Consider the following 21,201-nt stretch of genomic DNA (forward strand, 5'->3'; position numbering starts at 1 on the left):
GGAGTAACATCGCCCTCCAGTGGCCGAGCCACAGAGTGGCTAAGGGAGGGATCTGCTATAGCGACTGGCATTCTCCTTTGGCTCAAAGGGAGGAGTCCTGGGTTTTGGTGCTGTAGGCCCAGGGTTCTAGTCCTGGCTGCCCTAGGTGAGGTCTGTTCCCAGCTCTGTCGCCGATTCCTGTGGGCTATAACCTAGAAACATAAAAACGGCCAAACTGGGTCAGACCAAAGGTACATCTAGCCCAGTATCCTGTCTTCCGACAGTGGCCAGTGCCCGGTGCCCCAGAGGGAATGAACAGAACAGGTAATCATCAAGTGATCCTTTCCCTATCACTCATTGCCAGCTTCTGGCAAACAGAGGCTAGGGACACCATCCCTGCCCATCCTGGCTAATAGCCATTGATGGATCTATCCTCCATGAACTTATCTAGTTCTTTTTTGAACCCTGTTATAGTCTTAGCCTTCACAACATCCTCTGGCAAGGAGTTCCAAAGGTTGACTGTGCGTTGTGTGAAGAAATACTTCCTTTTGTTTGTTTTAAACCTGCTACTGATTAATTTCATCAGGTGACCCCCTAGTTCATGTGTTGTGAGAAGGAGTAAATAACACTTTCTTATTCACTTTCTCCATGCCCGTCATGGTTTTATAGACCTCTATCATATCCCCCCTTAGTCGTCTCTTTTCCAAGCTCAAAAGTCCCAGTTTTATTAATCTCTGCTCCTATGGCAGCCGTTCCATACTCCTCATCATTTGTGTTGTCCTTTTTTTAACCTTTTCCAATTCCAATATATCTTTTTTGAGATGGGGTGACTACATCTGCACGCAGTGTTCAAGGTGTGGGCGTACCATGGATTTATCTAGAGGCAACAAGATATTTTCTGTCTTATTATCGATCCCTTTCTTAATGATTCCCAGCATTCTGTTTGCTTTTTTGGCGGCCGCTGCACATTGAGTGGATGTTTGCAGAGAACTCTCAACAGTGATTCCAAGATCTCTTTCTTGAGTGGTAACAGCTAATTTAGACCCCATCGTTATGTATGTACAGTTGGGATTGTGTTTTCCAATGTGCATTACTTTGCATTTGTCAACATGGAATTTCATCTGCCATTTTGTTGCCCAGTCACCCAGTTTTGTGAGATCCTTTTGTAGCTCTTCTCAATCTGCCTGGGACTTAACTATCTTGAGTAGTTTTGTATCTGCAAATTTTGCCATCTCACTGCTTACCCCTTTTTCCAGATAATTTATGAATATGTTGAAAGGACTGGTCCCAGTGCAGACTCCTGGGGGACCCCGTTATTTACCTCTCTCTCTTCTGAAAACTGACCATTTATTCCTACCCTTTGTTTCTGTCTTTTAACCAGTTACTGATCCATGAGAGGACCTTCCCTCTTATCCCGTGACTCCCTACTTTGCTTAAGACCCTTTCCTGAAGAACCTTGTTAAAGGCTTTCTGAAAGTCCAAGTACACGGTATCCTCTGGATCACCCTTGTCCCCATGTTTGTTGACCCCCTCAAAGAATTCTAGTAGATTGGTGAGGCGTGATTTCCCTTTACAAAAGCCATATTGACTCTTCCCCAGCAAATGATGTTCATCTACATATCTGATCGTTCTGTTCTTTACTATAATTTCAACCAGTTTGCTTGGTACTGAAGTTAGACTTACCAGCCAGGGTCACCTCTGGAGGCTTTTTGAAAAATTGGCGTCACATTAGCTAATGTAGTAGGAAGTCAGCTTGAGATATGAGCCCTTGTACCAGAGGCCTGGTATGAGGCAGGCCTTGCTCACAGAATCTGGCAAGAGCAGGGCTGGTGGGGGAGTGGCGCTATGTGGGAAAGAAAACTTATTGAAAACATATGTGTATTATTGCCACTCCCCCACCAACATGACCTACTCTGTCGTTTCGATATCTTTTGTACCCTGGTATCGCCGTGTCCCATTGCTTATCCTCATTCCACCAAGTTTCTGTGATGCCTGTTACATCAAAATTGGAATTGGAAAAGGTTCAGAAAAGGGCAATAAAAATGCTGAGGACTATGGAACGGCTTCCATATGAGGAGAGATTAATAAGACTGGGACTTTTCAGCTTGGAAAAGAGATGGCTAAGGGGGGATATGATTGAGGTCTATAAAGTCATGACTGGTGCAGAGAAAGTAGATAAGGAAGTGTTGTTTACTACTACTCATAACACAAGAACCAGGGGTCACCAAATGAAATTAATAGGCAGCAGCTTTAAAACAAACAAAAGGAAGTATTTCTTTACACAGTGCACAGGCAACCTGTGGAACTCCTTGCCAGAGGATGTTGTGAAGGCCAAGACCCTAACAGGGTCCATAACAGACCTTAGGTCTGACCCAGTAGGGCCATTCTTATGTTCTTATCCACATCCTCATTTAATACCACCCACTCGAGTTCACCCATCTTAGTACTGAGACTTCTTGCATTTGTAGACAAGCTCTTACAACATTTCTCAATGTTTAGCTCTCTGCCTTCATGTGATGTAACTGAATGGGACTCTTTTTTGTTTGATTGTTTCTCTTCAGTTCCTACCTGTACTTTATCAACTTCGATCCTCTCCTCTTTATGAGGATAGAGAAAATCCCCGCTAACAGATCCTCCCCTAAGGGATGTCTCTGTCCTGAACCATGTGCTCAGCACCTGTAATGGTCTTGACAGAAGAAGGAGCAATGGTCTCAAGTTGCAGTGGGGGAGGTTTAGGTTGGATATTAGGAAACACTATTTCACTAGGAGGGTGGTGAAGCACTGGAATGCGTTACCTAGGGAGGTGGTAGAATCTCCTTCCTTAGAGGTTTTTAAGGTCAGGCTTGACAAAGCCCTGGCTGGGATGATTTAGTTGGGGATTGGTCCTGCTTTGAGCAGGGGGTTGGACTAGATGACCTTCTGAGGTCCCTTCCAACCCTGATATTCTATGATTTTGTGATTCACCTGTTGGCTTTCCCTCAGCACTTAGCTTAAAAACTCCTCTACAACCTTTTCAAGTTTACACACCCAGCAATCTAGTTCCATTTTGTGCAGCCCGTCCTTTCTGTGAAAGCTCCTCCTTTCCCAAAAGGCTCCACCAGTTCCTAATAAACCTAAAACCCTCCTCCCTACGCCTGCGTCTTTCAGAATGAAGTCTAAAATGGCTTCCCCCCGATTACTTCCTCCTCTTTCTGAAACGAGTCATCCCCACTAGAGTCCGAGAACTTGCTGAAAGGTTTGCGTGTTGCCTTTTCCAGCAGATGTCTGCAAAGTTAAAGTCCCCCCCTTGTTACCAAGGCTTGCGTTCTGGATAGCTGTGTTATTTGTAGTAGAAACACCTCCTCCTTTGGTGGTCTGCCATGATGTCACCCCTATTCTCCTTCCCTCCTTTTATTTTTACCCAGAGACTCTCTGGTCTGTCTCCCACCTCCTTCTGGGCCTCAGAACAAGTGTAGATATTCTTGGTATATAATGCAACACCTCCTGTCTCTGCCCCTCTCCTCACTGTGGCATCTGAGCCCCCCTCCCCATGGAGCCTCACACGGCCCCTTGGCAGTAGGGAAACGTCATGTTCCTTTCCCAGGTGGAAGCTGAGCTATTAAGTGACTTGCCCAGGGTCAGCCAGGGAGTGTGTTCCAGAGCTAGGAATTGAACCCAGGTCTCTAGCATCCCATTCCAGGCTCCACCTACCTCGCTCCAGGGGCTTGGCTCCTGAGTGCAATCGCGGAGCTGCTCTCGCGTGCGGGAGTCCCACCCCCGTCTCTGATCCGTGGTGCTGTCTCTGCAGTGTCTTCTCCCCCCCACCACGCTCCTTTGGGGTCACATTGCTGGGGATGGAGGGGAGGGCAGGGCACTGCCATGGGCACCTCTCTCCCCCACCCTGTTGACCTTGACTGGTGCCTGCCTTCTGGCTGTCCCGCCGACGCCTCTTCTCCTGCCCGTCCTCCAGGCGAGTGCGTGATCGCCCTGAAGTCCATGATCGGCAGCACTGCCCAGCAGTTCCTCACCTACCTGTCCCACCGCGGGGAGGAGACGGGCAACATCCGGGGTTCCATGAAGGTCCGGGTCCCGGCCGAGCGGATGGGCACCCGGGAGCGGCTCTACGGTGAGCGGGTGGGGCGGGGGGGGACCATTCCGCCTTTCAGGGGCTGCCTGCCAGGCATCCAGGGGTTACACCCTGTGGGAACGCGGCCCGGCTGCCGCAGCTGATTGCATGGTCCGATGGAGCCATTAGCCAGCAGGCGGGGGGGGATTTGCCTAGAAGAAGCTGGGATGTTGTTCTCCAGTTAAGCAGAGAGGCAGGCCGGAGCCGGGCCGCTGCTATTGCGTGGCTCAGGGTTTGAAGCCAGGCCAGGCCAGCAGCCGGGGGGAAGGTGGTGCCATCTAGTGAGTGGCTGGGGGTGGCTCCATCTCTCCACCGCTGGAGGTGCCCGAGAGACAAGGGATCTGGGGGCTGAGTTTCCCACCCAGCCCCAGAGCTGGGGAGCCAGCGAGATGGTGCCAGGTGGGTAGAAGGAGCCCTCCAAGGGGCGGGGGCAGGATCCTCGTGGCCTGGGACTGCATCGAGCCAGCCAGGGAGCAGCCCCGGGCGAGGCGCTGAGTGAGCTAAGCCGGGGGGGTGCTTGGCCGCTGAGCGGGTGCGTGTCTCCCGCCCGCAGAGTGGATCAGCATCGACAAGGATGAAACCGGAGCTGCCAAGGGGAAGCTGCCGCCGGTCTCCCGGGCCAGCCAGGAGCACGCCAAGTAAGGATGGGCTGGGGGCGGACACGCTGTGGCAATGACGCTCTGGGAAGAAGCAGGGCCCGGGGGGGAAGGCAGGGGGCGCTCTCCGCCCAGGGGGAGGGATGCCCTGGGGGCGTGTCTGTCCAGTCAGCCCTGTCACTCATGGGGATGGTCAGTGACCCTCTGCACTGGCCTGGTCTCCCCCTGGCAGGAGGATCCTGGCCTGGCGTCAGGGGAGATCAGCGAGCAGCGCAGGGTCCACCCTGCCGGGGTGGTGGGTGGCTTTTGGGGCAGGGCCCTGGCTGAAGAAGCTTCCCAGGAGCAGACAGGGTTGTCAGGGGCTGGAAGGTTTGGGGTGAAGGGGCAGCAGGGGAATGACACAGGCGCTTCGGCCTCGCTTTCCTGGTGTCCCCGGGAGGGGGAGAGGGGGATGATAGTGGGAGCCCTGCGGAGAACCGGTGAGCTTCCAGCTGGGAGGGTATGGACGGGCCCTGCCTCCATCGGCAAATAGTCTCCCCCTCTCTGCTAGATCCGCCGGACGGAAGCTCCTGCCAGGGGAGACGGCAGCCTGCCCCCTCGGGAAGCTGTCTGACGAGCCAGAGAAACCCAGCGCCCTGACTGCCGGGCGTCTGCCAGCCCCACTCCGCGGCACCTCCAAGGAGGAGACCTCTCAGGCCAGGTCAGTGCGGGGCAAGCTGGGCCCCCAGCCCCCTTGGTACCACCGTGAGCTAGCTAGAACAACGGAGCCTCTCACCGGAGAGCTGGCAGGACGTTCCCCCTAGGGAGAACGGCCGGGGACCCCCAGTGTTGGGGGCCTACGTGCCTTGGTGGTCTCAAGCGGCTGCCGGGGACCTGCCCGTTGGGGAGAGATGCCTGGGGTAGAGGAGTCCTCCAGAGCAAGGAGTACAGCTGAGAGGGGCCCTGAGCACTGTACGTGCCCCATAGCGAGAGACAGTCCCTGCCCCAAAGAGCCTGCGGTCTGTATAGACAAGGCAGACGATCCCCTGCAATGCCCGCCCGCAGGCCAGCCTCTCCTCCTCCCTGCCCCTTGGCGTGTGCCCCCAGGTGACTGACCCATTCTCTGCCCTCAGGTCCAAGCAGGACTTGGCCTCGGAGCCCGACGGCGGCCCCATGAAGAACAGCTTCAATAACCCGGCCTACTACGTGCTGGAGGGGGTCCCGCACCAGCTGCTGGCCGCGGACCCCCCCACTCCCTCCAAGGGGCCGGCCCCCAAGAACAAAGTGCAGATCACGGTGCCCGTGCAGCCCGAGTGGCGCCGACAGCCGCTCCCGGGCCGGGGCGAGGAGAGCTCCTCGGACGAGGACACGGGCACCCTCAACCTGCCACCCCCCGACTTCCCGCCTCCGCCGCTGCCCAAGGCCGTGGAGTTCGAGGTGGCTGAAAACCCTCTCTACGCCAGCGCCAAGGACCTGGGTGGGGCAGCTGGCCGGGAGGAGCCCTGCACCGCCAAGCCATGGGCTGCTGTGGCCTTCAGCGATCCCTTGGAGTCCAAGCTGGCCCCACCCAAGCTACACCCCAGGCCTCCCCCCTCCCCTGGACCTGGCTTCCTGATGGAGCCCCCCAATGCCCCCCAGGCCCAGGGAGGCCTCCTGGACGATCGCTCCTGCTCGGTGCTGCAGATGGCCAAGACCCTGAGTGAGGTGGATTATCCGGGCAGCAAAGGGGGCAGCGGCCTGGGGCGGGAGCAGCAGGGCCGGCCGGCCCCACATCTGCTCAGCAAAGGGCGGCTGGACCTGCCCCCCAGGTGCATGCACCCCGACTACAGCCGGCCTATCACGTTCCCACCCCGTTCCATCAGGGAGAGCATCGAGGAGGACCTGGCTGAAGAGGTACCTGCAGGAGCTTGTCAGAGGCTCTATGAGATCAGGGGTCACAGCGCCCTCCCTCTGGGGTCCCTCAGCAATGTCCCTCTGCCCCGTGCACACGGGGGCAGGCTCAGCCAAGCCGCTCTGGCTAAGAGGCCCCAGGTTGAAATGGCTGAAGGCTGAGGGTTCTCAGCCGCCCTGGAATCGATGTCCCCTGCCCCCAGCAGAGCCCCAGCCTCCTACCTGGTCCTGCCACCTGGAGTCAGGGGAATGGAGTTCTCCTCCCAGCTCTGCCACCGACTCACTGTACGGCCACGGGCAGCTTACTGGCCTGCTCTGTGCCTCGGTTTTCCCATCTGGACAATGGGCCTGCGGATACTGCCCAACCCCCCGGGGGCATGAATTCATCAGTCCAAAGTGACTGGGGTCCTGGGATGGGAGGTGCTGGAGCCAGGCCCTGGGTTAATCGGATTTCCCCGTGCACGGAGCAGGCACCAAAGCCGTTGCACGAGCCCCCTTGCTCGGCGTGTGCATGCAGGAGGGTCCCGGGGAGGGGTGGGGGGGCAGCTGGACCCCCGGGGTGCCTGACGTGCTGTGCCAATCTGCTCTGTGCAGGCGCTGGGCCAGGGAGGGAGGAGCAGCTCCAGCCTGAGCGAGTGCAGCGTGGGCGAATGGCTCCTGGCCCTCGGGCTGGAGAGGTACGAGGAGGGGCTGATCCACAATGGCTGGGACGACCTGGAGTTCCTCAGGTGAGGGGACCTGGCCGGATCAGGCTCCGGCGCGCGTGACCACCCTGCTCAGGGGGACGTTGGCTTGGCAGGAGCGGTGAGCCCAAGCTGGGGGCAGGGGCATGAATCCAACGGGGCCTAGAGAGGCTGGCGAGATGGGTCCATCCTAGGAGGCGGGGATGGAGATAGCTGGGGCCCTACCAAACTCAGGGTCCATGTTGGTTAATTTCACAGCCAGAGGGTTTTAAAAAGTTAAATTTCACGTTTTCAGAGGTTTACATCTGAAATTTCAGGGTGTTGTAACTGTGGGAGTCCTGACCCAAAAGGAGGTCGTGGGTGGGGGGTCACAAAGCTGTTGTAGGGGGGTCACGGGATTGCCCTCTCATTCTGCGCCGCCCCAGAGCTTCCTGCAGCCGGGGGAGGTACCCGGAGGTTGGTCTGATCTCCCACCAAGAGCGGCCATGTCCTGGCCCGGGACTAGCAGTTGGAGCCCAATTCACGGGAAGCCCTGCCCCTGCCCCTCTCCCTTCCCTCCAATAGCTCAATTTTATGGGGGAGATCTGATTTCGCGGTCCGTGACGTTTTTTACACGGCTGTGAATTTGGTTGGGCCCTCGAGATAATCCGTGGGAGCGGGGAATTTAAGGAGCAGGAAGGGGCAAGACACCGAGGTGGGGAGCCATCGGCGTCTGTGATGGGACAGCCAGCGGTGACCTGGGTTGCTGCCTCGCTGATGAGATCGCCCCGTCCTGCCACGGAGAGCGACGCCCGTGCTTGGGGGCGGGGGGAATTGAACAAGCTACCTCTGCCCGGTTGGCGGGGGCAGAGGCAGTAAGGAGCAGTGTGATGAATGGGGAGAGGAGCGGGGTGGGGTGGGGAGCGTACAAGGAAGAGAACGGATGAGCAGAGATGTCTCCCGGTTGCCCAGGATCTTAGCAAATGCCAGCTGCTGGGGGCCCGGCCCGTTCCACGGACCTGGCATGCCAACATCCTTTCCGAATCCAGCACAGCATCCTGGTTCTCCAGGGCCCTCGCTCTCCATCCCAGCATGCTGGCGGGTTGGGGAGCACGGGGTGGAAGTTGGGCCTTTGTGCCGCTAGGGGGCGCCGCTGCCCTGGAGAACCCGGGCCCTGCTCCCAGAGCGGGATCAGCTGAGAGGGGCACTAGTCTGTATGGCCCGCAACAGGGGCTCTGCCCTCTCGAGCAGGCATGTAGTGCAAGGCGCCTCTTGTCGAGACACCCGGTTACCTGCCACGTGGCACAGCGTTGGTGCATGGCTCCGGCCGCCTGACGCCCGCTCCTGGGCTGCCGTATTGGGATGACGCTGCCATCTCTGCCCACGGCGCAGGTCTCTGCAGGGAAGGGCCCCGGGTAGGCGCCGCCAGCCTTCCTGGCAGGGAAGCGTCACTGGTCCCAGGGAGGGGTCCCTGTTGGCAAACACTGCTTTCTCCGGGCACCTGAGAAGCATGTACCGAGGGGGATCTCACCCATGCCTGAGTCTCCTTGGTGAGATGAGAAGTCAGAGAAGTGTTTCCTCGTGGTTAGAGCTGGGGACCGTGCGCCAGGACACCTGGGTTCCATTTGGGGCTCTGCCACTGACTCATGTGGGTAAATAATATCCCCTGCCTGTGGCTGGGGGCGGAGGGGTGCTGCGAGGGTTAACTGGTGTCTGTGCTTTTCCAATCAGAGGGGGGCTATTTAGTCACCTGCTCTCCAGGGACGCAGGGTGGGGGCTGGCTGCTGAGCTCCTGTCCTCTCCCCCCTTCCAGTGACATCACAGACGAGGACCTGGAGGAGGCCGGGGTGCTGGATCCCAACCACAAGCGCCTCCTGCTGGAGAACCTGCAGAAGCTCAGGAAGTAGCGGGAATCTGCGCCTCCCACACCACCGTGCCCTGGGCGTGCCGCTCTGCGCTGGCTCCTGTTCACGTCCCCCGGCCCACTCCTGCCTCCTCCCACGTAGGGATCTCGGGGGCTTTCACTATGCCTGCGCCCCCCTTCCCCCTGGCGGGGAGGGAGGGGACTCGAGGCAGCCATGGGCTGCATCCCCATGGGGGGGCCGGGGCAGCGCTCCAGCCTCCCTGCCGCAGCAGCTCCGGGGGACACTGGCTTGATGCTGCGTCTGCAGGGGGTGCACCCCAGAGATGGAGCTGTGGGTGTGGAGTGCAGAGGAGCTGCCTCACGGCGACCCAGATCCTACCTGTCCTCGCCTCCCATGGCTTCCTGGAGGAAGCGGGGCTGAGCCAACCCAGAGCAAGGGGGCGATGGGTGGGAGGAAGGCGGAGAGCCGCACGTGGGCTGAGCGGGGGCCATCCCATAGCTGGGGGATGGAAGTGGGCTAGGCCTCACGGCAGAAGCCCTGGGAGCAGGGCGCTCTGCTGCCTAAGTTATTGCGTATTTATTGAACTAAGGGAAGAAGGTTTGTCTTGTTTCAATGCCAGGCAGCCTGGGCTTGCTCTGGTTTATGCCTCTCCTCCTCCTTTGCACGGACGTTCCCCTTCAGCCAAGCTAGGCCCTTTCCTGCACCCCTGCATCCCATGGTGGGGGCAATGCAGTGGGCAACGCCGGGCAGGGCCTCTCCCCCTTCCCCGGGCACAGGTGCCACTGGGTTACAGCGCTCAGGTCACCAGGGAGCGGAGACGAGCAACCAGGCTGAGCAAGGGGCTGGAGCAATCTACTGGGGGGGTGAGGCTGCAACCGCCCGGAGGGTGGGAAATTGGTGATGGGCGTTGACTAGGGTCAGAGGCTGGAATTAACCTGGGAAGCTTGGCCCAGAGCCAAGGAGGAATTCCCTGCCAGTGCGCTGGATCTAGATGTTGCTTCTTTCCCCATTGGGCTCCTGATAAAACAGCCCCCCCCCCCCTTCCTGGTTGGCCGGGGAGGGCTGTCTACGTCTGGAACGGTCTCTCCACCAAGTGCCTCTGCCCCAGCGAAGAATTGGAGTAGGGGGGGTCCCTAGGGTCAGCTGGGGAGTAAAGACCATCTCAGCCCTTCTCATTGACTGTGGGAGCCCATGGCGGGGGCAATGGTCCCTCCACCCACTCCTGAGTCCTCCGTCCTCCTCTGGGCCCCATTATCTCATCTCCTCTCCGGCTGTGACGTAGTTGCCTTTAGTATCCCACTAAAGCACGCCCAGCGTAGACGGGGCCTACGGGCCGCGCCCAGGGTCACAGGGGAAGTCTGGCGGAGCAGGAATTGAACCCAGGTTACCCCCGGCCCAGGCTAGTGCGCCACCCACTGGCCAATTTTCCCTGGTATCCGTCCTGCCAGCTCAGTCCTGCCCAGCAGACGTCCAGCCAGGCTCCATGCACTGCCTTCTGCTGCCTTATCTTCTAGCTGCTCCTCCCTGGGCATGGGGACCCAAGGATCCTGCCTTCATCTGTGCCCGCTGGTCATGAGAGCAGGGGGCAGTGTTTGTACCCGGCGCCTTATTCCTCCCTTGGGTCGGAGACGTCTAGGGGGGCAGGGCCTTAGCGCTGCAGTGAGCTAGGGGTTCTTTCCCAGGGAAGCGTGGGAGAACCCGCCTGTCCTTTCTGGGCCCACAGGGGGAACTGTCGGAGGACTGCCCGCTCCGGAGGGTGGCGCGCGCCTGCGTCCACCCTACGGAGGGGTCAGCTGAGTCGTGCTGTAGCTTGTAGCCCTGGCAGGCCAGCCCATGTGCCAGCCAAGGGGCTTGGTGTGGGGGTGGGACTCAAGCAAGGGGCAGCACCCGAGTTACAACGGGAGGTCCCTCTGCAGCGAGGACAAGCCCCGAGTTCACGTTCTCGCTGCCTGCCTGCACCGCGTTCGTGGTGGGACATTGGGGCAGAGAGCTACAGCCTTGCCCCACGTGCTGCTGTCTGCAGAGCAAGTCCTTCCACTGCCCTCGAGTCTTCACCCACCAGTCTGAGCTGCCAGCAGAAAGCAGGAGAAAGCGGCAGCTGAGACTGGCTACACCAAAGTTGCACCCGTTTAACTGAAAGTGTGATTTCAAACCGGTTTAGTTGAACTAGAGCGAAACCCAGTGTCCGCGCCCTTAATCCAAATTAAACTTGGTTTATATCCATGTAGGTTAGCTTTGACTCCTTCGCTTAATTCAGGAAATGAATAGAAACGGTGCTGCCATCGGCTTAAGAGCACATGCACGGGGTTTTGCTCCAGTTTAATGGGATTGGTTTGAAATCACAACCTGGGTGCAGCGCTGGCCTGTGTCTGCAGCGTCCTCGCCTGCTGCTGAGCAAATCCAAAGCGAGTCAGTGACCCCAGCCGCTTCCCTTCAAGCCAGGCAGGACCCAAATTCTAACGCCAGGGACTGGGGCTCCGGACACCTGGGTTCTTTTCCCCCTTCAGAGGCCAAGGTGCCCAAGGCCCTATCCGGCAGCTCCTCTGTGGGCTAGGGGGAGAGGGAAACTGAGGCTATTTCACAAATGCCTCGAGATTGTAACTGCCAAGGACGCCGTAGTTCTCCCGGTACCATAAGCGGCTCCTTTGCCAAACCCAGCTCTGCCAGTTTCCTTTGGGGGAGTGGAGCTCCGGCACCCGGCCAGCGCCAGAGCGTTTATAGGCCCCCGTTAACCAGAGAGCCAGGGTGGGTCTTTCCACCGCCATGGGTAGAAATTGTTCCCTTGTTAGCTTAGCTCACCCCCACCACCACCCACACAGGCCGCTGGGACGTAACCACATTTCTCAGCAGCCTCCTCCCTGCTATGCGTCACCTGCTGCTTTAGAAGTAACCTGGGCTCTTGGGCTGCCCCTTGTGGCCGTGAAGAGGTTGGTCTGCAAGGCCCTGGGGTGGATGGAGTTAGGGCAGACCCTACCCTGATCCCTTTGCTACCGAGGACCCAAAGAGGCGCATCATTCTTCTCCCCTCCTTCACCGGCCACCGGAGCCCGCCGCACGGCTGGGCACGTCAGCCTGGTTGCTGGACACGCAGCGCATCAGCGGCTGCTTGGCTAACTTGTTCCAAGCAGGAATGCAGTCAGTGGGGCACTCGCCCCTGCTCTTTGTCAGGCCTGGGCGACTCTATTGACCCCCCAGCGTGGGCCACGTGAGGCGAGAACCTATGCCCCTCCAGCCCCACCCTCGCTCACTGGAGCTAACCCTGTCTCCATTAGCTCGTAGCAATGGCAAGCTGCTAATCTCAGGACCAGCCACCCAGCAGGGACCCAAAGGCATTGAGCAAGCATGTGACATTAACACCTGTCTCCTCTAACCCCCCTGGAGCCAGCTGCTCATGGGGTCGATCCTGCAGTCTAAGGCCCGCTGCCCAGGGGTGGCGCAGGGAACCGATACACCCCCCCACACCCCTTTGTGGCGAGTTTGAATCCCGCTTGAGGCAGCAGTGGCAGCCAGGAGCTGTTGCTAGATGAGGTTAAGTCGCTAGATGAGGGAAAGCCGTGGCCTCCCTCCTTGACTTTCTCTAGGCCCCTTTCCCTGTTAGCACATCCCCTGGAATATTCCTGATGGCTAAGTGGAACAGGGAGAGATCAAGCCTCAAGGATGGGCAAAAGGCCAGAGCACATCCAGGGCTAGCGTGACTGGGTTCACAGTTCAGTTTTAAGCACAGTTCTCATTTAAAGACACCAGCTGCCAAGGGGAGCAGCCCTGGCTGTGCCAGCCCCTTAGGCTGGTGCTGAGGGCAGGTCCCTGCTCACCGATTTCCCTTTCCGACCAAAGGGATTGTCACTGTGATTTGGTCCAGTGTAGACCCCCCTTTCGGTGTCAGTGAAACATGGCTTGCTTCTGTCCCTGTGTTAGCACATCTGTCTCTGGGCTAGGATGGACTGGAACCTTGTTCGGAGGCTGTTCTGAGTGACTGGTTTGTGGACATGGGGCTAGGAGTCGGGAGCCCTGGTTTCTGTTCCCAGCTCTGATGCTGACTTGTTTCCTCGGCGCTTTGGCCCACTCATTTCACTGCTTTGTGCCTCAGTTTCCCCATCTGTAAAATGGAGGCAGTGATGCTCATCCGCTTTTCCGGAGCCGTACACAGGCGAGCACGCATGCCCCAGGAGACTGGGCAGCGTATCCAACCCTTGGAGGACTCTGCTAGATCACTGGGGCCTTTGCCCATCCCAAGGAGAATCTCCGATGCTGATGAAGTGGCTCTCACACAGAAATGAAGGACGTGTTTGGTTTCCAGGGCGGTTTAGCTATCAGGTGCGGGGAGGAGCCGGTGCCCGCGTGGCCTGGCACGCTCTCTGCACCCCACCTTGTCTCTTTGTTAGTTTGCGAGGCATTTGGTGTGACTTTAATCCTACTAAACTACCGTCGTGTTGTGTTTTTTGTTGTGGTTGAAATCACGAGCTTTTTTTAAAACATTTTTAATTTAATTGTTATTTGAAACTCTCTTCTCATGCTTAGTCTTATTTCTCGGGGGAGGCGGGAGACGAGAATTTTACGTGTTAGGATCTGAAGACTTTGCGAGATGTTCACTTTTTATGTCCAGGAGCCTCATGTTCTGAAGCAATAAAAGGGCTTGTTTGCTTAGAAACTGCTACCTGCGTTTTCTCCCTGCCTCAGTCTCAGGCTGGGTCTCTGCTGGGATGGGAGACCCATGTCAGACCCACCCAGCTGCAGCAGAAGTCACGCTGGTGAGTCAGTAGGTGGTGCTCTTCCCTTTGACGCTGGACTGACCCCATTCCCTTCCGTGGCGCTGTGTAGGAGGGGAGTGCCAGCATGCAGGTGGTGGGCAAAACCAAAGGCCTCACTACTTCTGCTCTCTAAAGCTCCCACAACACGATAGTGCTCACGTCCTGCTCAAATTCCATCTCGGTAACATCGATCCCGCCTCCCTTAGCTCCCCCTGCAGCCTCAAGTGGATACCCTATTCGCCTTCGTTTCCTGCCCTAAACTGGCAAGCCATGTCGCTGGGCGCTGTTGAACAGCTGCCGTGTTCCGCCCCAGAGACGGCTGCATTGCAGTTTGGGATCTATCAGTGCCAAGGTAGTGACTCGGCAAGTCGGCTTTTTATAAGCCCAGTTTTGAACCCTGCCCTCTCTAACTTCCTCAAAAGGAGATGTTAACACCTGCTGCGACTACGTCCACCAGCTGGTCAGGGAATAGGGGCCGTTGGGTCAGGTTGGGCTTGGAGCTTTTAATGCCCCACGTCCTGGGATCCAGGGATGCTCTAGAATGGCCGTATTCCAACCACATGGTTTAAAATTCACACCTCTGCACACAGACAGGGACAAGGGGGGATAGATAAGAGAAGGGGTGACAGGCAAGGCCTTGTCTAAACTCACCATTTGCTCCAGTTTCAGCCATCGTGGCCAGGCCCGATGTAGACAGGTTGAGCCAGGATATGCATTAGTTCTTCTTACCTGGTTTCACGCAGAGGCCATCTGTACCAGGTCAAAGCAAATAGTTTCTTAGACCAGTGGTTTTCAAACTGCGGGTCACGACCCAGTACAGAATGCAAGGCACTGGGTCGCAGCGGCTCTGGCCAGCACCGCCGACCGAGACATTAGAAGTCCCATCAGCAGTGCTGCCTGGCTAAGGCAGGCTAGTCCCTACTTGTTGCAACACCACGCTGCGCTCCGGAAGCGGCCAGCAGAGGGTCCGGCTCCTAGGCGAGGAGGCCACGGGGCTCCACGCATTGCCCCCACCCTGAGCACCAGCTCTGCACTCCCATTGGCCAGTTCCCAGCCAATGGGAGCTGGTGAGGCAGTGCCCGCAAGCAAGAGCCGTGCAGAGCCGCTTGCGCACCTCCACCTAGGAGCTGGACCTGCCTTAGCACCTCTGCTGCGCTGCTGACTGGAAGCCACCTGAGGTAAGCCCGTGCCCCAACCCCCTACCCCAGCCCTGAGCCCCCCCCCCAAACCTGGAGCCCCTTCCTGCACCCCAAACCCCTCATCCCCGGCCCGACCCCACAGCCTGCACCCCCAGCCCAGAGCCCTGACCCCATCCTGGATGCCAACCCCCAGCCTGAAGCCCCCTCCCACACCCCAACCCCCTACCCCAGCCCAGAGCTCCCCCCCACCTTGAACCCCTCATTCCTGGCCCCACCCCACAGCCCTCACCCCCACACTCCATCTCTCTGCCCCAGCCCTGAGGCCCTCCCACACCCCTCATCTCCAGCTTCATTAGGTCATGGGCATCAAGAATTTTCTTCATCTGGGTCGCCAGAAAAAAGTTTGAAACCCACAGTCTTAGGTACGTCTATATGGTGATTAAACACCCGTGGCTGGCCCATATCAGCTGACCCGAGCCAGCCGTGGGTAACTGCCATGTAGACGTACCCTGAGTGAAAGTTGACCTGGGGCGTTTGCACTGGTGGAGTTGCACCCCTGGCTGGCCCACCCATGGTCAGAAATCCCCAGTGTAGACAAGGCCTAGGAAGAGGAAAGCTGCTCGAGGCTGGGGAATCTCTCCCAGGAGAGATGGAAGCCCCATGCTTTGGGGCATCGAAGACTAGATTTGACAAGGTGCTGGTAACTGCGCAGTCAGAAGCCACCGGGCGCTGGGAGCTAGCTGACCAAATGGATCTTTTCCATCTCTGCTGGCTGATGTAAAGCCTGACTCTGCAGCCCTTAGTCACAAGAGATCCTTCTGCAAGGAGTCCCACTGATCACACCTGGATCGACCTTTACCTCCACCTAATCCCAGACAAAAGCGATCTGTTAATAGAGGGTTTATCAAGCATTTGGGACCCTAGAGCACGGAAGGTGCGGTGGAAACATCAGACTTTCTTCTCCGCGATCTCCTCCCTGGTCAGCTCTGCCTGGGTTATTTACTCACTGTACTCGGAGCCAGTGGTAGCCAGGAGGCCCAGTCGCCATTAAATGCCCCAATCTCGCACTCATGTACGCAGGGCTGACTTGAAGAGCCCCTTTGGAGTCAGAGCAATTTCCCACGAGACCAGGGTACTGGCAGGGCCTTGGCCTGAGTCGCCTTCCTGTGGAGTGCGGAGAGGAGGTCCCTGGGGCACCCCCATCTATTTCTTGCCAGACCGTGGGCCATGTAAACAGGGGAACTTCAGCCCTTCCTAGCTTCAGTTTGGAGGTGCTGAAGGATCCCAGCACGGAGGGTTCCACATCCCTTAGAGATCTGGCGTACAGGCCGGGGAGCCTCCCCCAGAGAGGGGCCTTCTCTTGCTTCTTGGAATAGGTCAAGATGGCCTTGACTTGGCCTGAGTTGAGCAGGGCCCATGTCTCAGAACATGATGGCTGGAAAGCACCCAACCCAAGCCAGTGAAGTAAGTCCTAGGGGGTCACTGGAGCACAGGGATCTATGGGGGGTGCTGGGTAGGGATAGGCCAGTGGGAGGGTCAGCCCAAGGTTCACGTTACCCAGGGACGGTTGGGCATGAACGTGTGATAGGCCCCAGTGCTGGAGTCTCCCCAGGCTGCTCCCCCATAGCCAAAGGCTCCACAGCCTACTGGAGACAAGGACATCCCGACCCCCAACCCCCCCCACCCTGAGGAGCTGGAAACAGCCTCATTCATCCCCAGACCAAGCACCTCAGGCTCACCCGGCCAGGCCGCTCAGGGACAAGCCCCGAGAGGAGGAGCCGCACTTAGCCGCTCTCCAGAGCAGTCAGGGCACAGACGGACCCAGCTTTGCAACGGCTCTGCCCGCCCCAGGCTCTGCCGCTCTTCCTTTAACCTGGATGGGGCTGCTCTGCCGAAAGGAGCTGCTCAAGCAAATGCTTCTGGGGGCCGGCATCGAGCAAGCGAGGGGTTTCCACCCAGCCCATGGGGTAGGCCACTGCCTCAGTTTCCCCCTCACTACCTGGGCAGTTGAACCCTCTGACTAAACCAAACCAACCTCCACCCCTTCCAATTGGAGGGGAGTCCACATCTCCCCTCTCAACGGGGTCAAGCCAACACTCTGGGGGCAGGTCTCCCACCACCCTCTGTCAGCAGCTCCTGCCCTGGGCCCCAAAGAAAGAGAAGCAAGTGCCTGGCCCAGTTCTCCAAGTCACATCTCCCCCTCAGGCCCCTGGCCCCATTTGTTCCCAGGGTTCACCCTCTCTAGTGTCCCCGCCACTAGTTCCAGATTAGAAACAAACTTGGGTCCAGGCTTTTCGTCTCCATCCTCCCATTCCTCATGCAGCTCCTCCACCAACCAGGAGGGAAACAGGAGACTGAGAACAGCTCCCAACAAGCCATGTCTCCTCCCCAGTCCATCTCTGACAAGGGCAAAAGGAGCTCTTTTATATATGACCCCTTTTCCCAGCATGCATTGCTGTCTAATACAACTCCCATCAGTCCTGGGAACTACCAGCCCCAGAATGCCTTGGTTCTGGGCTGAGCTGGGAGCTGGGCCTTAAACAGCCACCCTGTGCTACAGAGCCAAGGGCATTTTCTCAGGAGGTGAGTAGAGGTGTCCCACCTTCCTGGCAAAATTCCAATGTGTAAAATTCCATGTGGCCTCCCTAAAATTCTCCCTTCAGTTCAGTATCCTTCACCACTTCCTGTCCGAAACCACTGTGTTGTGTTGCTGCGTGGCTGGTAAATAGCTGCCCCGTTCCTCCCCAGAGGTGGCTGCATTTCATAGGGCCCACTGTGGTCATCTAACCTGACCTCCTGTATAAAACAGGCCGGAGAACTTCCCCCAAATAATCCCTAGAGCAGATCGTTTAGCAAGGAGGTCAGACTAGATGATCATAATGGTCCCTTCTGACCTTAGTATCTATGAATCTAAAACAGCCAGTGTTGTGGGGTACCAACTGCAACAGCCGTCTAAGTATATTATGGCAACACTATTACCTTTATCAACCAAACTTGGATCAAAAAGACATATCCAGTTAGTCTGAGGGGCTCTATTTACCATAACCCCCTGCTGATTGGCATTAATGACATTACCCTCCTTTCATTCTTTGTTAATGGAGTCCTGTTTCAGCTGCTCCATTATCTATTTCAGTGGTGAGTGAAGTGATCAGCGTTAAAAAGCTGCAAAAAAACCCTCGATCTTTCAAGGCCACCTCTGCCCATTTTTGGGGTGCTCTCTTGGTGTCTGTGCCCCAGATTGGGAACTGACTTCTCCCCTCGAGAGGAAGAACCCTTCTTTATCATGGCTGCGTGAAGGCTGAGTATGGACAGAGACCGCCCACACACAGCACTCAGCACAATGGGCTCCAGGCATTTAGGGACCGTCCCACTTCTGGAAGGCAGGTCAGGGCACTTATCCCCATTGTACTATTGGGGAAACTGAGGCACAGACCGGGGCCAGGACTTGCCCAGCTCCACAGAGGGAGACCACGTCAGAGCTGGGGTTGGAACTCAGGACAGCCTGCTTCACATGCCTAGGCCTGGACTAGCCCTGTGCCAGAGCCAGGACTTGATGCTAGATATAGTCTGAATCCCAAAATAAAACAATGGCTTAACCTTCTTCTGTCGCCATTTGCAGGGAAGGGTGTCTGCAGAGATCCTTGGGCAGGGCACCTACTGTCCTTGCTATCCCTGGGGTTATGAGTTGTGGCGATTAACATTCCCCATCCTGCATTCCCGCAGCTCTCGAGGCCAAGCTGGGGTTCCCCCTCCACATTACTGCCCCCCCACAGCCCTCTTCCTCAAGAGCAGAGACAGCCAATGGCTTCTTCAATAAATTAAGTTTTATTTGGATTAGTATAATTTGCAAATGGGTTCAATAAATTACAGAACAGTTTAAAAAAAAAAAACAGTCGTACAGCATCCAATGAGAGGGGACCTCAGCGCCCAAAGGGGCTGCGGAGCCGATCCTGATGGGGATGGCTCAGCCAGCAAGATACCCCATGCCACTTTTAAGGTCTCAAGCATCCCCCTCCTCTGAATAAAGGGCATGCTCCTGGCCCCTGTGGCATTAGGGCTATGCCTTCTCCCCTGGCCCCTGCTGCGTCCTGTTTGCCTGGCCTCACCGATGTGGCAGAACTTCCAAACCCAGCAGAGGACAATGGAAGAACCCACAAGAGGCACAAAAGCGTGAGTGAGCAATGTCTGTGTAGCTAGTGCTCAATAGCAGGGGGTTGGCCGGTGACCCTTCACCACCCCGATTAGATGGCTCATTGAATTCATGAGCTTGACCCTACCAGCTGCGCTTTGGGATGTTCTGGTCATTAAGGACAGAAAGTGATTGGTTCCTCCCAGCAGAGGAGGTGCCCGAAGTCAGCGGAGACCTTTACAAAGATCTGCAGGGGACCTTAATGACTTTGCTTCTTCCACATTAACGACCCTTTTACTTTCCCCATAGGCAGGCACCTCCCCGGCGATGAGGTTCATTATGGGTAGGTTCCTCTCTGAGATACATTCTGCGGGGAGGGAATCCCATAGCTTCTTCACCCCTAGTGCCGGCGGAACGCACAGCAACAGCACCTGGAGAGTGGCTGAATACCTCTTCTTGGTCTGCCGCTCCTGCACCCGAGGCAGGGACGTGCCCTGCTGCCGAACCCACAACTGGCATTACTCCCCCCCCCCCCCCGGTGCTAGGAACCCCTGCGGTGGGCATCGGTGCCAATGGCCACAGGCCGTGCGTGATGCTCAGGAGTTTGTCGGGCAATGGAAGGTAGATTTGTGGGGGTGTCCATGTGGACAGGCTCCGGCTGTAACCACAAATGGAACTGATCCGGCACCCGCCAGCTCTGTGAAGAGCACACACACAAACACACAGACACACCCCCTAGCTCACGCAGCTATTCTAACCTCAGCAGGGCCACACCAGACCAATCCTCTGCCAACACCTGCCTGAAGCCAGAGGCTTTGTGACAAGACCTGGGCAGTCTCTAGCGTCTCCTCTGACCCATTTCCTCCCTCCGCAGGCGTCTGCTCTGTGACAACGGGTGCCGACTACAGCATGGGCTGGGATGCCCAGCACGGGCACCAAGTCCTACAGTATTCCAGTGGGGGTTGGGCACCTCACTGCATGAGGCATCTTTGGAACTCCCAGCTGCGGTGGCTGGGCGTGCTGCGACTGTGAGTTCTGGGCCTGCAATAGACATTCAGGGATCGGTCCCTTTTGAGCTCTGGTTAGACCCCAACCCTGCGCCTCCCTCGGCAGCTCTTAGGCCTTCCCAAGCTCCTAGATGTTCAATCTTGTTAATATTGCCCATGGTCCGCTTCCGGAACAGTCTGCAGCTGGCAAGACCACGCGGCTCCCTCTGCCCTCACCCAACGAACAAGGGGCACGAGTCACGTCTCTCTCTACAGGCGTCTTTGAAAACCAGAGGCCCGAGCCCGGCAGCACAGAAGCCGTCTGGGCGTTAACGTCAATGTCCGAGGTGTCTGCGCTTTGCAGCCATTCCTCTTTAGATCGTCCCAGGTCAACAGGGCTGGGCCCGGTCAGAGACCTTCAAGAGACACCCCGGTGGTGCAGGTGCGTGGGCTGGGGGAGTCCTTCTGGTGGAGTCAGGGCCAAACCATGCCTCAGCCTGGTGGCTGGGCGAGATGCTGTGCTGCGGGGTTGGGGGGTCAGTCAACGCCCCGACACGGTGTCCGAGGCAAGGGGCTCCCCGTGACCCTGCATGCTAGTGAGCAGTGCTGGCAGCTGGAGCTGTCGTCGTCCAGGGAAGAGGCAAAACCATGCATGGACCATGGCCCTTATCTCTGCCAGAAAGTCACCAATCCTGGGGTCCTTGCCCACCTCGAGCGTGACATCATCCCACCTCCCTCAAATGCCCCCGCGGCTCCACTTCCACGCCGCATTCGTCTCCACGTCCAGGAGCAGTGACAACAGGGGGACGGTGTCTGAGTGGCGGGCGCCAGGGTGCCTCTGTGCACAGTCTGTGAAATGCTTTGCGATCCGGTGGGATGAGGGGTCCTAAACAAACATATTGGCCTGGTTTCCTTTCTGCACCTGGGGAGCACGGTCCAGCTGTCCCTGCTGGCTCTCTGGGGTCCTTGCGGCAGCAGAGTCCGGGACAGTGGATCCAGGCACTGCTAGCAACGGTCTGCAGAAGCCCTGGGCAGCCCCCCGCCATGCCTGTGTCGTTCTGCTCCTCGCTCACCCAACGAGCTACATGCCGACACAGGCTCGGCCGGCCTGCCCAGCCCCACCA

General features: G+C 57.6%; 1 protein-coding gene across 1 annotated transcript in view; it reads left to right on the top strand.

Moving 5' to 3' along the window:
- INPPL1 (inositol polyphosphate phosphatase like 1) overlaps nucleotides 1-13,723 on the top strand; it is a 73,671-nt gene extending 59,948 nt beyond the window's left edge. Inside the window, exons 23-28 of the mRNA XM_077830335.1 lie at nucleotides 3,929-4,084; nucleotides 4,638-4,722; nucleotides 5,231-5,380; nucleotides 5,793-6,552; nucleotides 7,144-7,277; nucleotides 9,025-13,723. Of these exons, the coding sequence (XP_077686461.1) occupies nucleotides 3,929-4,084; nucleotides 4,638-4,722; nucleotides 5,231-5,380; nucleotides 5,793-6,552; nucleotides 7,144-7,277; nucleotides 9,025-9,118 (1,379 nt within the window). The 3' untranslated portion in view covers nucleotides 9,119-13,723. The remainder of the gene's footprint in view (nucleotides 1-3,928; nucleotides 4,085-4,637; nucleotides 4,723-5,230; nucleotides 5,381-5,792; nucleotides 6,553-7,143; nucleotides 7,278-9,024) is intronic.
- Nucleotides 13,724-21,201: the final 7,478 nt, after the last annotated feature.

The sequence above is a fragment of the Eretmochelys imbricata genome, chromosome 1, assembly GCF_965152235.1.
Source record: "Eretmochelys imbricata isolate rEreImb1 chromosome 1, rEreImb1.hap1, whole genome shotgun sequence".
Classification (NCBI taxonomy): domain Eukaryota; kingdom Metazoa; phylum Chordata; order Testudines; family Cheloniidae; genus Eretmochelys; species Eretmochelys imbricata.